This window comes from Oryzias melastigma, linkage group LG11 (assembly GCF_002922805.2).
Source record: "Oryzias melastigma strain HK-1 linkage group LG11, ASM292280v2, whole genome shotgun sequence".
Classification (NCBI taxonomy): domain Eukaryota; kingdom Metazoa; phylum Chordata; class Actinopteri; order Beloniformes; family Adrianichthyidae; genus Oryzias; species Oryzias melastigma.
The window spans coordinates 19,447,444-19,464,349 of record NC_050522.1 but is presented as its reverse complement, the minus strand read 5'-3'; the positions used below and the strand labels follow the sequence as shown (position 1 = coordinate 19,464,349).

Genomic DNA, 16,906 nt, shown 5'->3' with positions numbered 1-16,906 from the left:
GGCTGTTTGGGAATATTCAGTATGGACTTTCCCAGTCCTCAGCTCATTCAAAAAATCATTGAACTTAAACCATGTAACTGCGGACTAAGGACAGGGGCGGGATCAATGAGGCCACATGCGTTCAGTGACCAAACAGAGAAAACAGATCATGGATTTACTACATCAATGGTTACACCACAACCAGAAGCATCACCACCTAGACAACAACCAACAACTATGGAACAACTAAAGCCTCAATCATCGATCATTCCAACAAATGCACAAGAACCATCAACCATCACTCCACCACAATCAAAGGGTCAAACTACAGAAGAAGATAGAGATAAAACACATCATCCATCTCCACCTCAAGTTCTACCTGGAATACCCAAATTACCACCAAAACCAGGACTTGACAACACAGACTGGATGATATCCATACCTGATGAGACTCCTCTTTCAATCATCACCATTGCTGGAATACGACTATTATTTGGAAAAAGCAAAGTGTGGATCGTGAAGCAGAAACTCCAAGATGGAATTCGGTATTTTGATATAAATGTTGGTGTGTGGCGAGCTACAGAAAAAGAGTATCACATCCGGTCCACCAAATGGATGATGGAGGAAGTTTTTCTCCCCATGTCCATTTTCCTAAGAAGCCACAGTCATGAAGTTGTTCTTTTGAAACTTACGATACACGGACGTACCAAAAGCATAGCTGATGATCTCGTCAACACGTCAATGGAAAAGTTCAAAGACATCATGTGGACAAAGCAGTCAACTCCAACCATGAAGGAGGCAAGAGGTAGGATAGTTTTCTTGAAGACTGACAGCTTTAGTTTTGGAGTAGAAAACTACAAGCTAAAAATCTTTGGGTCTGACATGTTAGTCAACTTTGAAAAGAACATTGAACTACTAAAGTCAGACATTTGTGGTGGACAACTCGTGGTCACTGAGAGTCCTGTATCAGATCACCAAAGTCTTAAAGTTTTGAGTGAGTTTGTGCAGAAATATATCAGCAGCTCCTCCGGCTTAGGCTGTTTAGGAATCATCAGCATGGAGGACCCTCAAAGTGAACTCATTAACAGCATAGTTCATCTCAGACCATGTGACTGTAGTCAGGGAGGAAGACATTTATCAGACTCAACCACAAAAGAAATAACCAAACCAGTATCTTTACCAGAACCATTTAAGCCACGCCTCATTTTTCTGCCAATGGTTTCTTCCTTGAGTGAGCCCCAGTGGATATTTCGTAAATGTCGTAGAGGGTAACAAAACCCATAAAGGGGACACAATATGATGATGTAATGGATTTTTTTGTCAACCCTAACCCTAAACAATAAAGTGTAACCGACGACTTAGTGTTACGTTGTTAATATATTTTGCATGTTTTCTGGTATGTATAAAAGTGGGACACAAATAAAGATTTATTCAAAATGTTTCCAAAATGTCAGAGTTTCATATCGCTGAACTCGACTAAGGGTATGTTCTGACTGGAAAAATCTTTTGGTACAGATCGAGTCCTGAACCATGCGTTTGTTCTGTATTCAGACCACCATCAAGTGGATTTTCATGTTTGAAACCAAAGTTTGTAAACAAAACCACATGATTAAAGATCTCCAGGAATTACAAGGGCATGGCAATGCAACTAGAGGAAGAAATTATAGAAGTCTGCGCTTTGCAATCCTTGGTTGGATAGTTTACTGGTTAAAACTTTATTTTTGTCACTGACCAATTTTGAACGTCTGTACAAACGTCTTACTTTTTATTCCGTCTTTGGTCTAGTGCAGGGGTCTGCAACCTGTGGCTCTTTTATCTCTCCATGGTGGCTCTCTGGCTGTAGAAAAGTACAATAATAGCAATTTTCCAAAAACTTTGAGGTTAGCTAATATTTTAGCAACATGCTAACATTTTTTGCTAGTTTGTTGTCTACTGGGATTTTTAGACAAATTTAGAGTTTAGGTTCTATTTTAGCAGCAGGCTAATGTTTTTGACTAATTAGTTTATTGGGAAAATTTATGCTAATTTGGAGTTTAGCTAATATTTTAGCAAAATCCTGATGTTTTCAGCTAATTTGTTATCTACTGAAGTTTTTTGGGGGGATAATTTAGAATTTAGCTTCTATTTTAGCAACATGCTAACATTTTTGACTAATTTAGCTTGCTGAGGATTTTTTGGCTAATCTGGAGTTCAGCTATTAATTAAGCAACAAGCTAGCTTTTTTGACTAATTTGGCCTCTACTTAGCTTTTTATGCTAATTTGTATTTTAGCTAATATTTTAGCAATATATGCTAACATTTTTGGCTAATTTGTTATCTACTTTGGTTTTTAGGCTTTTAGAGTTTAGCTTTTCTTTTAGCAACATGCTTACATTTGTATCTGATTTAATTTATTGAGGAATTTTATGCTAATTTTCAGTTCAGCAAAAAGCTATAATTTTTACTTATTTGGCCTCTACAAAAGGTAAAAGCATAAAAAAACTTTTTAAAAATATTTTCGCTTTTGTTCATGCCAAAAATATTTCAAATAGTTCACATTTATTTAAAAAAAAAATCACAGGAATATCAGTTGTTGTTTGCCAACTTTATTTGAACACAAACTCGGTCTTCCACGACGTACAGGTATATACTTACATCTCAACACTCACAAAACCCCATAGGGTGATATGTGCTAAACACATACAGCTCTGTAAGGTTCCTAACATTAAAAGACACAAAGAGCGCCAATATGACACAGACAGTTGTACATTAATACTCATCCACATACAACAGTTTTCACTTTCTTAAGTACAATAATTAAACCACGTCGGTATAGTGGCTGCATGATGAGACTTCAATGAGTTCAGGGTCGGAACTGTGGTCCAAGATTGGGAATGTAAAAGAGGATCAATGTAATAAAAAAGTCTAATGGTTCAAAGGATTCTAATTAACTTTTGCCCTAAAATAAAGTAACAATCTGCTGTATGGACAGAAACTTTTGTCAGTCTAACTCTGACAAATGGTATCAGCTGTACGCCGTTTCTGGTTAAAACACTATCATGATTTACAGGAAGTAGAACACAGTCTTGGTCTATACTGCTATGTTCACACCGGGTTTAGAAACTTGCGTTCATGCATCACTAAGCCAGTTTTTAAGTCAGTTTTCGGGCTCTATGCGCAGCCGTTGAACACGAGTTACAAGTTAAACCAGTTGAACTTTGACGAACCAGGGACTCGGACTGGTAGTGACTTGTGGATGGGGGAAGTACCAACCTTTTAAAACGTAATCGTGGAGGAGAAATGAACAATCGGTCGGAATTTTATGACACCGAATCTTTCATTTATCGGAATACAGCTGTGACAGGAAAGTCCTGGTTCACGATACGTGCACTGCTTAAACATTTCGGACTAAGCCTCGAACACCGTATGCCAAATGTTCTTGAACGCACATCACATGCCCGGTGTGAACGTAGCTTCTGCAGTAAGAGCCAGACTGCACCACAGTGAGATTGACGTTCATCTCGTATTTTAAATAAAGACACAATTTGCATCAACTGCCAGGCGAATGTCGGCATGGTGGATACCACGATACACAAACTCGTGCTGGTCTTCGGTCTCAACACTGAGAGACGGGTTCGGGCTGGAGCGAGCTCATCGGAGCGAGTGGCCCTGACTCTGCAGCCGGAGTATCTCTGCCACCAGTAGCTGCGGGTCCAGCAGCTGAGGGAACGCCTCCATAGCAGCGTCCACCAGCTGAGCGCTGAAGATGGCGAGCAGCTTCTTCCTCACAACGTCCCTCTCCCCCTTGTTTGGTTCCGGTGGAGGAAAACGACGCTCCTCCCGCTGACTGCGGGCGGAGATCGGGTCCAACCAGTGGGGGTGCTGGTGAGGATGGACTCGTTGGTGCTGGAAGTCGGCTGGTTGACTGTATGCTGCCCTGCTGAGCTGGTACATGCAGCTGCTGGGGCAGTGGGGAGCGCCGTGGGGGGCGCTGTAGGGGGCGGCGTCCAGGGCGTGGCTGCTGATGCTGTGAGGCTGGAGAGACGGACTGTGAACGGAGAGACCGTTTAAACAGCAGCTGGAAGGAAGCACTTTGGGAGGGAAGTACTGGTGGGGCACGGCGCCACTGCACGGACCGCTCCTATGAGAGAACTGATCGCTCCACATTGCCTCAGCCGTCTGACTGTCTATGGAGCCCAAACCAGAGTCCAGCTGGTCCTGAGAGGCGCCGTGCGGCGTGGAAGTCCTCTCAGACTGTTGGCCCAACTTCTCCTTCCTGGATGAGGACTTCCTGCCCGAGCGATGGCTCCCCTTTGGTTGGCTGCTTTTCTTTACAGAACTGTTCTCATTTCCCAGACTCAGTTTCAAAGCCATGTCCTCCTCCAAAGTGGAACTGAGTCCTGGGGCGGATCCGTAGTGTCCCGGGTTCTGGGAGGAGGACGAGGGCTTGGCAGAGTCCCGCAGCTCATCGGCCACGGTGCGGTTGGACTGTTTAGCCCGCTCAGGATGCTGGAATTTACACTTAACCCCATAGGTGCATTTCTTCCCTGAAAAAGGAGGGAGAAAAAGTAAAATAAATATATATATATTTTAATTTTTTTACTTTTTTCAGTCAATTTTTTTGTATATCTAAGGCACTGCAGAACCAAAATGCCCACAAAGAGGAGACATTTTCCTTTAAATTTGTACTTTTCCAAAACATCAGCATTAAAACACTCCAGTTCAGAAGGTTTCTGCCCCAGAAATCAACATACCACGTTTGACTAATATAGACAGCGTTGTGCAATAGGGAAACGTCAAACTAGTGTTCCGCCAAACCCTGCTCTAGTTTGGGTTGAGTGTTCTTGTCATTTCCAAACTGAGGGCGGACGTTCCACATGAAAGGAAGTGTCAGAGATAGGTCACAAAATGACAACACCTCCAAATAAAAGATTCCTTTCCAGGTTTGTATTTTTTTGCATTCTTTTACAAGTTCAGTCAAAATTGAAGAACAAAATGAGTGAAGTCTCCTGAACGCAGTTAACCCTTTCATTAACACTGGAGCATTATTGTTGTAAATCATTTATTTTTTTGTGTTTTTATCATTTTTTTCTTTTTTTTAGAATAGGGGACATATTTAAAGAAAATTAAGCTTAAAATTGCATTTCTGAGTATTTCTTTATTTCAAATCGATGTGAATCAGGAGCAAATGTGTTGGGTAGGTCACAAATTCCCTGCTCCGTTCCATTCTGATGCATCACTTGCAGACAAATAGATCCATGAACATCTTAATTTTCCTTACCTGAGCTGCCATCTGGTTTAAAACTGTCCAAATAGTCGTTTTTGTTGCTAAGCTAATGTTAGCTTGGGGTTGTGAGGTGGCGGGAGAGGGTGTAAACAAAGGGCAGATGGGAAATTAGCGGAGGCTAACTTCTGCGCCACAACTCAGAGACACATTTCTAATGAGCTCCAGCTGCTCTGCAGAAATTATGTCTTAAAAAAGCCACAAGGCTTTTTAATATTTGGCTAAAAACTGCAAAATCATAATTAAAAGACCTCTGGGAATTATTTTACAACAGAAAAAAAGTATAGTTGGAGTGGGATTTCAAAGGGTTATATACTTTCGACTTTCGTAAGTCTTCAACCGTTTATGTAATTACTGTAACTCCTGTCTCAAAGGAAAGCATCTTTGCACCGTTAGCATAGCCGATTTAAAAAGTGTGTTAGAATCAGCTGATTTACATAGATTACGAAAACAGTCAAAAATAAAGAGCTAATGAATATAAAGATTTATATTCTCAATGACGTTTAAGCTTGGGGACACGATGACTTTCATTCTTTTGATGTCTACATCTATCAGATATCACATCATCCTCACTCACCATAGGGACACGGCTGCTTTTTCCTTGTTTTCGGAAACTTGCGCAGAAAGTTCTCCAGGTTTGGTCCGTGGCGGCCCAGAGGATCATCAGGAGGCATAAACCTGCGTCAGATACACGTGTTAAAATCTGAAACCTTCTCCTCCTTTCTGCCCCCTCATTGCAGAGTAAGCAGGACTCACTTGTTGTTGACGAAGGAATACATGAGCAGCCTCTCCTCGATGAAGCGCTTCCACTCGGGCTTCTCAGCCTGCAGGTCCCGGTACATGTCGTTGGAGACCATGATGCCGTCGGACTCGAAGGCATGCTTGACAATGAAGCAGTCGTCGTTGCAGACGACGCGCTTTCCTCCGACGCGGCGGGAGGGAGTGAACACCAGGATCTTCTTCCTCTCCAGGTCTCGCAGGATGTGCTGATCTGAACAGCAAAAACAAGCAACACATGAGAATCCGGGGGAAAAGGTCATGTCGCAAACATTTCACAAACAACATACTGAACAATATGAAGGCCCATCAAGCAAATAGAAATACTTTTAGTGAATAATATGAAGATTTTGGTAACAAAAAGACTAAAAATGCATAAACAAATACATTTTTGTACTTTTTTACCCATGCTAGTATGCTATAGAGACTAGTTGCATTTGCAAAATCATGTTGTTTTGACTGTTCCAACCCTGTTTAAATAAAAAAAACTATTTGTTATTTGAAATTAATTTGCTAAATTTCTCAACATGTAATGCAGACTTATTACAGTAAATGCCAGAATCCAGAAACTTTGATCTCAACAAGCTAAAATCGATTAAAGAGTAGTTGGAATTCATTTATTTTACCTGGTTGACTTAATAAGTAGACCTAAAGTCCCTCTCCAATCTTATTTTGATCTATTATAAAAGCGTTCCCAGTGGTCTTAATTATGATTATGCTTTTTTGGGGGGCAAAATCAAAAATACTTTATTGTTTTCTAGGATATAGTGTCTGCAGAGCAGCAGCAGTTCATCAGATTTTTCTCTCTGAGTTGTAGGCAGAACTGTTGGTGCAGAAGCAAGCACAGATATCCCAACATCCCTCTGTTTACACTCTCTCCCACAAGTTTACAGCCCCTTATAACCCTAGGCTAACACTAGCAGTGCAACAAAAGTGGCGAGCAATATCGGAGCTATCCAGCTACAGATTTGAACCAAATACAAGCTCAGACGAGGAAAATGAATACATGGATGTATTTGTCTACAAGAGGATGAACTGGAATGGAACGAAGCAGGAAGACTGCCTTAAAAAAGAAAGTTTAAATACATAAAAACACTTCTTTTCTACTTTTATTTAGCAGATTTGTAACCAGACCCTGACTGACATAGATGTGCTATTGTTGTTCAAACGTTTTTTAGCCATGTTTTAGCCAGCTCAAAGGATATTTCTATAGTTTATGTTAAATATTTAACATTGCTACCTTTGCTGCTACAGGATTTTGATCAGCAACGAACTAAGACATGTCTCAGACTATTTATGAGTTTTGGGAAACAACTCAGCCTGTCGGTTCTTAGAAAACATCCAGTAATTTCAGTCTTGAGGCTTAAGACTTTAATTGCAACCTGTCAATCAAAACCCCACACCCTCATTTCTGCTTACATCTAAAATAATCGAACAATAAGATTATTGGAAATTCATCATTAGTGCAGCTGTCAAAATATTTAATATCACGCCTATTTTTTTATTGTAAATTAGATATGTAGCATTACCTATGATAATGATAATGTGAATGCAGTAAGCTGAATTTGGCCACTGAAGATACTAGTGCTGATAACTAAAGATGCTGAAATTAATAGCTGAAAATGCTGAAGCGGATAGCTGAAAATGTTGAAATTGCTAGCTGAAATCACTGAAGCTGAAAAAACTGAAGCTGATAGCCAGCTAAACTATTAGCTAAATGCCAAAAAAGCTAAAAAGAAAAAAACTTAGGTTAGCCAAAACAGCTAGCATGTAGCTGAAAAAATAGCTAACCTTCAAAATAGCCACAAAAAAGATAAAAAGCCTAAATTAACCAAAACAGCTAGCATGTAGTTGAAAAAATAGCTAACCTTCAAAATAGCCACAAAAAAGATAAAAAGCCTAAATTAGCCAAAACAACTAGCATGCAAATATTAGCCTAACTCCAAAACAGCCTAAAAAAACTTTTTAAAAAGCCTAAATTAGCCAAAACAGCTAGCATGTAGCTGAATTATTAGCTAAACTCCAAAATAGCCTAAAAAATCTTAATAAATACCAACATTTTCCAAAAAGCTAGCAGAATTTTAATTTTTTCAACTTTGAAACCATACCTTTTTAACATATTGTTTTATGAATAATAAAAAGGCAGGAATATTACTTCAGAATAAATCAATTTAAAACATAAATACATTTAAATATTTACTCTCCATCAAAACATATTTGATCAAAATTATACAAGTTCAAAATAAGTGCAAGATAACATCAGGCGATTAATGACAATAAAATAAATGGTCTGAAGGGCCGGATATAATTACCCGGAGGGCCGGATCCAGCCCCCGGGCCTTGACTTTGACACATGTGACTTAGTGGAAACGAAACTTATCAATCCATCCTTACTTTTTATTTTATATATTTTTGGTCGTTTGTTTTTTTGTGGTTTATTATGATTTTTTTTATTTCTTTGGGTAATTGTGGATTTTTCTGGAACACCACAGTTGAGGGGGCCAGTCATGGCATCACGCTGGGCGTTGCCACCCCATGTTCATGCCCACATGCGGTCTTGTCGTAAAGGTTTTTGCAACAAATCTATATTAGCTGGATCACTTTACATAAGAATGAATGCAGACTGACTAAGTTGTGTAGCCAGCCACCAAGTGGTTACTTTATGAACTGCACCTGGTTTCAGGTACTTTCATTTATAAAGAAGTTTAAACCTGGAAGCCAATATATTTTCACATAGTTACTAAACATGTAGAAATAGAAAAAGGAAAGAGTAATTTCTACATTTTTTATTGATTTGTTGAAGGTTTGACCAAAACATTTGCCTGCTAACTTTTATTAAAGTTTTTTGTATTTATATATTTTCCCCATCTGTCATGTTCTTTTATAGACAAGAATCTTTATGTGTCTGGAGTTCTATTTCTTTCCCCTTGATGCATTATTTCCTGTTTGTTTGTGGTTGCCTCAGCTTACGTCAGTGTGTGCTTTTCTTTTGTGAAGACAAGAAGCCGTCGTGGATCTGCAAAGCTCTAATTAGCTTCACAGAGCTTCAGATCCAGGTCACGATATAGGGCAACCCTTGGTCACACCAGCATAAAACCGATGATAATTTGAATAAAACTCGCCTCTAATCTCCCAAAGCATCATGGCAAAAAAGTCTTTTTTTTACATCAGACAGATTTGACCTGGTTAGAAGTTGAACCCAGAACATCCTGCAAGCAGTTTATCTGCTCATCAGCACAAAACTTTTTTTTTTCTATTTCCATATGAGGTGATGCTTTTTGGTGCCCCAGGGAAACTCCACCGTTTTTAATTTTATCAGTTTACTTGCATAAACGACAGAAAAAGCTTTTTATTTTGAGGTTGAAAAGAGAAAAACTTCTGATGTTTTTTCCCTTTCTTGGTCAAATTAAACCACGTCCTGCTGATCAACACTTTTGGTACTGAGCTAGGGACTTTTTTTTTTCACCAGAAGATTTAAAACTTATCTTTTTAGTACAGCTTTTATGTCTTTTTTTACTTGTCCACGTGTTTTAATGGGCTGTATGTGGGTTTTTTAACGTGTATTTATCATTATTTTTTATTAGAATTGCTACTTTAACTGCTATTTTTTTATTTGAGAGTTATTTATTTTATTATTAAAAGCACTTTGAGATAATTTGTAGCAGGAAAAGACCAATACAAATAATGCTGAATTTAAATTAAATTTAATAAATGTCAAAGATGCAAAAAAAAACTCAGTCTTTTCATTTTCAAACTTGTTTCATCCTATTTGAGGTTGCTGGAGCCTATCCCTGCCACTGTAGGATAAAGACGAGTACACCCATTGCAGAACCACACACTCATATTCACTCCTAGTACTGTACAAGGAATGCTTTTTCCTTAAATCTTATGAAAATATCAAATACATAAGCGCTTTAAGTAATGTTTTTAGTTTCAGGTGTGCGAACATTTTTCAAGTGTGCCATTCTTCGAAAGACAGGAATAATTATGGGAAAACTGCCAGAAGAGAGCACGGTTAACTGGTTATGGCGAATCCACGAAGCAGCAGAGACACCCTGAAGGGCAAACATCACTGATGATTGTTACTCCAGCTGTGACTTCACTCATTTATGCCCCGTCTTCGTACCTGTGATGGGGACGTCCGGTCTGGGCTGCTCTTTCCTCCAGGATGGCACAAACACAGTCACGTCCCTGTGGCCTCTTTCCAGGAAGAAGTTCACCGCCAGCTGGATTCCCAGGCAGGAGAAAACTTCTTTGTTCCCGTGGCTGAATGTGAGAACCAGGAAATTTTTAATGATAATGAAAACAACCCATGTGGAAGTTTCCAAACAGTTTGACACAAAAACAGTCCTTTAAAAGATCCAACATCATGGTGTATGGTTTATTCCACCCTCACAAAGTTGCTTTTTCACACTTTCTGACTTAAATTAAAACCAATTTTTGTAGTTTAACCCTAAATAACCATTCATACAAATATTTCTGAAACCGCTGTGTCGTTAACACAATCCAAACTTTCCTCAAAACCTCACTTTGTGCATGTTTTCTAGCCTGTAGTTCGTCATAACTCCACTAGGGGCAGTAGAAGGGCTTCTCCAGCAAATTTGAGACGGTGGGTAAATAGTGTTTTTGTCCACAACAAACACTCATGTCTATATACTATCGATATCCTATTAAAAAAAGATATTGCAAATGTTAATGTGGATTTGATCAAGATGATCAAAAATCATCTTTATTTAAAAAAATATATATATGCTGTAGAATTTTACAAGGGTAAAACTCACTGAACAAACTGAGCACCCCCAACAAAGTTTAATAAATTTTTCAAACCCCCCTGAGATTACTGTTGGTCACATTTTGCACCAGTTGAAGCACCCATATTGACATAAAATCAATAAATTAGCAATAATCATACTGAATTGATATTACACGAGGAGCTACCAGTGAATTTGGGGTCATTTCAATTCATGGATGGCAATCAAATGTTTGTGGCAAAGAGAGGACAAGAACAAAATAGAGGAAACGACATAATCTCTTTGTGCATTTTAGACCTTTAGAACAGAGTTTATTATCCAAGAGATGAATTGTACAGATCAAAGAAATAAATCCTTCAATAATACCTTAGTGGTTTTGACCATTGTGGTCTTTCTGAATTGACTAGAGGAGTTGGGGGAGCGGAACCCTTCAGAACTTTAAAGTGCTCTGAGAGGAGGAGCCATGCTCTCTGATTTGCATATTAGGAAGGCACGCCAGAACCTGCACGCCAGGTTTAAAAATGCAAACGCTGAATACCTTCAGGTGAAACAGGAGTAATTAAGGGAAAGGTTGAACAAGTCCAAAGCTAAATGTATGAGTCTGACATGCAGAACAATGGCTGGGAACATCCAGATGAGATGCGAACTAAAGACTTGTATAATTTACAGAGCAATCCAATATTCCTACGATCATCTGTTTAACATATATCTACTGAAAAAGCACCAAGTCGTTTGTTTTGTGAGCCTGAATCTTTGATCTGGACCAACAACTATCTGCTACTGTGCTCCACAAACGTCTCCTGTTTGTAAAAAACTGTCTGAATCTTCATTTGTGCCAGTCTGACAAAGTTAGGCAGCTATTTCTGACAAAATAAAAACACAGAAGCTTCAATATTTACACTCAGAATATTATTCAGTTATGTTATTCAGTTAAAATCAGCGTTACCCGCCTACCAAGGTCAGGAGTTTGAACCCAAAGCACTGTCGATGCGTCTTTGAGCAAGACCCACTTGTAAAAATCATAAACATAATTTGTATGAAAGTCTCTGCTAATAAATACAACTGAAAAAGTGTAAACTGAGAAGTTTTCAATAGACTTCCATTTTAAATTATAATACAAATAGTTATTTAAATAAAACTATATTCAGAAATATTTTGAGAAATTACGTTTCGCCTTGTTTCCAATGTTCAGAGAACTATGATAATGCAAAATTAAAACACTTTTTCAAAGGGGCACATTACTAATGTTTAAAAGCCATTTTTGCCATGGGGAGCTGGTGTTGGTCAATCTTTACTTTTTATTTTATCTTTATTTCCACAAAACATTTGAAATTATTCCTGACACAGTTAAATCTTTGACTGCAACACACTTTTGTGATTTTTTTTAAATACTTATGTAAACTAGAAAAGTTGCATTAGCTGCGATAATGCTAGAGTGAATGCTTTTTGCTGAAAGTAGTCGCTTAAGATCCTGAAGCTTTTTGCCGAAAATGGTGACGCTATTAATTCCTGAAGGGATTAGCTGAAAATCCAAAAGCTATTTGCAAAATGTTAAATTTGCTAAAAGACTGTAAATTTTGTTGAAGAACGCTGAAGTTGACCTAAATTTAAAAAAAAAATTGTAGTAAAACAGTTTTAAAATCCATAATATATGCAAAATTTTCAAAGAAATATTTAGTATGTTGCTTAAATATGAGCTGAACTCCAAATTAGCCAAAAAAAACCTTAGCAGATGCAAAATTAGCCAAAAAAGCTAGCTCGCTGCTTAAATACTAGCTAACCTCCAAATTAGTCTAAAATTCCTTAGTAAACTAAATAAGTAAAAAATGTTATGTAGTTAAAATACAAGCTAAACTCTAAATTGGGATATAAAAACATAAGTAGATAACAAATTAGCTAAACATGTTAGCATGTTTCGAAGATATTAGCTTAACCCCAAATCAGCATAAAAAAACCTCCCTAGATGCCAAATTAGCCACAAAAAAGATAGCTTGTCGCTTAAACACCATCTAAACTCCAAAATTGCCTAAAATTCCTCAGTAAACTAAATTAGTCAAAAACGTTAGCCTGTTACTTAAATAGAAAATAAACTCTAAATTAGTAAAAACAAAAAAAAAAACTGTAAATAACAAATTAGTCAAAAACGTTAGCATGTTGCTAAAACATTAAAACTCCAAAATCTTTGAAAATTACTATAAACAATGAAAACATATCCCATGAATATATTTAAAGGCTTGTTGATAATCTGCTTAAAACATTGAAATTTGAAGACTCTCATTTACTATGGTGCATATTTTGCTCCATATTTAAAAAACTAAAAAGTTTATGAACACCAAAAATACAAGCAGTAATACCCTGAATAAGCTGAATATTTTGATACCAAGATTGCTGAAATCACTGAAATTAATTAGATTTTGGATCATAAGGTGCACTGAATTATTAGACACAGCTACATAAAGTTTTTGACTACACTACCCAGAATGCCTAGAGGGGGCAAGAGAAAGGCGATGAGGAGTTGATAGGAAGCTTTTCTAGCAAAGAGAGAGTGCAACATGACAGATAAGTTCAACTTTATTGACAATAACTCTCAATATTGTTCAGTTGTAACTCAACTGAACAACTTTATAACTTTAAAAATCTTATGTTAAAACAAAAAGCCCTTACTTACATTTAAATGTAAACTTCTGTGCTTCAGAGCACCCCCATGGAGAAAAGCGTTTCTAGTCTGTGGAACAACGTAACGGAGGTCTTCCATGAGGGCTACCTCTTTAAAAAACTATTTCAGACACCCCTATCTACCCCTCTAAATATCCCTACAATTTGGGGGTAGGGAGAAGCTGTAGGGCTAGGGGAAGAATTCAGATTTGGCGTTAGTTTGCATTGTCTCCATTGCGTCTCTGGTCCATCCTGGCTTCTGGAAGAGTGGTTTATCCTGCTACCTTTGTATCATCAACATCTAAAGCTTTAACAATCAGCCCCCATGCCCTCTCGTTCCTCCCTGTTAAAATACATGTGTTGTGTCATAAAAGGATGTACACTTCCATAATTAAACTTCTGTGGTCCATGGCAAAAATAGATGCCAGTGTCATCTGGGTATTGTATTATTATAAAATAAAATGCCAGAATGTTCTATTTTGAAGGGATAAAGATTCTTATTTTTAAACCTGTTTCCTGATTATCTGGCTTTATGCCACAAAATCGAATCATCAGTGGACCAGAAATAGAACTGCTGCGTAGAGTTTTAGAGATGTAAACATTCTGATCCATCAACGAAGACGATGGAGATGCGCTGCAGACGGACCAGTGTAAATCTACCTTTAGTAAACCCAAGCTTTCTGAAACACATTTTTGTTTATGTTTTGCTGTCAAAATTTAACTAAGAAATGCAATTAAAAAAAAAATTTAAATAAAGTTTAAAGGAGCTTTGGTGAAAACAAGGCGAGAAGAGACACATTCTTCCCTTTCACAATAAAGGTTACTAAGATTGTAATAGTTTAATAGTTCACCTTGCCCTCCTTCAGTATAGATGCTCTAACCTCATCCACAATGGAATAATGCTGTGGGTTTTCTCTGAGACAGAGTGTACCGTCAGACAGATTTCTGTGTTGGGGGTCAGAGTGTTCCCTCTTACCTCATGGCCACATTGCTCCCGTCAATGACCACCGCCCTCAGGGCGTCCTGGCTGCCCTGCTCCCTGCTCTCCGTGGAACAATCGGGGACCGGCAGCTGCAGGGCGGGCCCCACCTTCAGCGCGTCCCCTCTGGGCACCAGCGCGCTCAGGGTGGTCACGGGCCTCTGCTGCCGTTCGGCTCGGCTCCGGACCAGCTCCCCCAGGACCTTGTCCCTGTCGGTGTCGGTGCCAAACTTCTGCTGGACGGCGTGCACCTGAGCCGTGGAGTACCCCAGCTTGTGGAAGAAGTCCAGTTGGGCCTCTGGGGGCGGGTGGGGGTCGCCGCCATGCAGCATCGTCCAAGTTTCACCTAAAACAGGCATAATTTTAAACCGGCAGAATCCACTCCATAAATCTACACCATCATTTAATTTAAAGACAAAGAATGCCACCAAACTAGAACCGAAGCCAAAACAATAAACCTAACGCTGACGCTCCACCTGAACAGGTAAGATGTTCCACTTATTAGACCTTATGTGACTTTATATCTAAATGAAAAACATCAAATCAAAATGTAATGAAGGTTTGACCTGGAAGAACCTCTAGAGAACTATTACAGCAAGAAAAATGAGCTGTTCTTCCAATTTTTATATTGACATTAATTTATTTTATTTCCAATAATTAAAATAATTTTAATTTTGTACCTTTAAAGTCAGAAACTGTTGCATGTTTATGAAGTTAATAAAGTTTCTTGTGATAATTTTTTTACTTTTAGTTTGAAGAAGATCTTGTGGAAGTCCAAAAACCTGCAGATTCATTTAAGAAATTGACAGAAATCCTCCTCGTCTCTGTGATCTCATCTCTATAACCGACTGGGCGGCTCACCTGAGACTCACCTGAGACTCAAACTTTCAGAAGGCAGTGAGGAGCATTTGTCCACCCGGAGCTCATCTCTGCGGGTCCCGGTTCGGGTGGAGTATCCGAGCTCGTGTCCACCTGCGGCTCAGGTGTGTTCCTCCTCAGCTCGCTCGCGCGGCTCAGCCCCGACTGTTCGCTCCGCACGCGGAAGTTGGGTTTTCCCTTCAGACGGAGCAAAGAGCCGCCAGCCACGTGCTGAAACTCAACGAGGAAACAGAAACCTGTTGACGAAAGTAAAGGCCTCTCTGGGGAGAGGGGGGTTCAAACCCCTAACAAAGCTGCTCTGCTTTACTGCGCATGTCACGGACGATTTCAATTATCCAGCTTAGAGGTCAAGAGTCCAAAATATCCCCAAATATTGTCATCTTTTATTCGATGAAAGTAATGTTTTGGTATTTTTCTGATAATATATTACTTATATAAAGAAAATTAAGCTTAAAATTGCATTTCTAAGTATGCATTTATTCAAATTGCTGTGAATCAAAACATATTGTTTGAAAATGTTTGTATTTGTGACGTAGAAAATACTCTGGGCGGCCACAATCTCCTTGCTCTGCTCCATTCCGATCCATCCACTTGTAAATGACTAGATCCTTTTTACAACCTTGTTTTCCTCATTTGAGATAGAATCTGGCTCAAAACTGGCGGGATAGCTCCAATATTGCTCTACATTTTTTGTTGCTCTTTTAATGTTAGCTTGAGGCATTGACTGTATATAGAACTGGACAGAGTGACCCCTCCTCCCTCTTGTTTTTAACAGAAACTACCTGCTGGCTCCAAAAAGCCAAAATCACATAGATCTCTCTCCAGAGAAGTAAACAGTTATCACTCAGTCGTTCTATTTGTCAGAATAACAACTCTTGCTCTGATGCATTTTTTCCTTAACATCTTCCTGCTAAAACTATTTTTTCTCATTATATTTTTCGATATCGCAAGTTATAAACTGACCAATCAGATGCCTCAGTAAAAGCATGTAGTGCCCCGCCTCAAACATTCTCCCAACCCCGTTTTCAGTGGAAGGGGTGTGAACGTTGAATTAGCTTTCTTATTTGTGGCAAAGATAGTTGCCATAGAAACGTGACTAAGACGGACTCAGACCAATCGCTGTCATCTGGCTCCAACATGGCGACATCTGTTGAAATGAATTGGCTTCATTTTGCTGGAGCTGGAGGTATGCCATTTTCTATGGGTGATGTCACACCTGATCTGTCCAGTTCTGTTATACAGTCAATGATTCTGTTCTTGTCTACTTCCCCTCCAAATTCTGGGAACTCAAATTTTTAAACGAAGAGCAAAACTGACCTTATTATAAAAATATATTTTTCTATATAGGTCTATATAGAAAAAATATATATTTTTCTATATATTTGATGACTGTCATCTGCAGTCTTTCTGTTATTGTTCACTGATTACTGACCCAGACTGAGAGATTATTTAAAGGCTACATTGTAGTTTATTGAACTTTATTAGCTGGTTTGGGTTGTGACACACATGAATTTCATTCTAAAAACTTATTTTTGCTGTCTATGGGCCTTGTTACTCAAAATAACTAGAAGTAAAGACCTAAAATTGTTTTATCTACGTTAAATGACAATCAAAAAATGCTGA

At 38.6% G+C, this 16,906-nt stretch overlaps 2 protein-coding genes across 2 annotated transcripts in view; one reads left to right on the top strand and one right to left on the bottom strand.

The window, feature by feature from the left end:
- Positions 1-3,180, top strand: part of LOC112138289 — a 4,804-nt gene extending 1,624 nt beyond the window's left edge. Inside the window, exons 4-5 of the mRNA XM_036214352.1 lie at positions 5-73; positions 3,140-3,180. Of these exons, the coding sequence (XP_036070245.1) occupies positions 5-73; positions 3,140-3,180 (110 nt within the window). The remainder of the gene's footprint in view (positions 1-4; positions 74-3,139) is intronic.
- Positions 2,534-15,623, bottom strand: si:dkey-206d17.12 (uncharacterized protein LOC563108 homolog). The gene is made up of 6 exons (XM_024296858.2): positions 15,277-15,623; positions 14,402-14,750; positions 10,146-10,285; positions 5,999-6,233; positions 5,820-5,920; positions 2,534-4,505 (listed from the first exon to the last, which is right to left on the bottom strand). The coding sequence occupies exons 2-6, from the start codon at positions 14,734-14,736 to the stop codon at positions 3,610-3,612; spliced, it is 1,707 nt and encodes a 568-aa protein (XP_024152626.1). The 5' UTR covers positions 14,737-14,750; positions 15,277-15,623; the 3' UTR covers positions 2,534-3,609.
- Between the last annotated feature and the right edge of the window lie 1,283 nt (positions 15,624-16,906).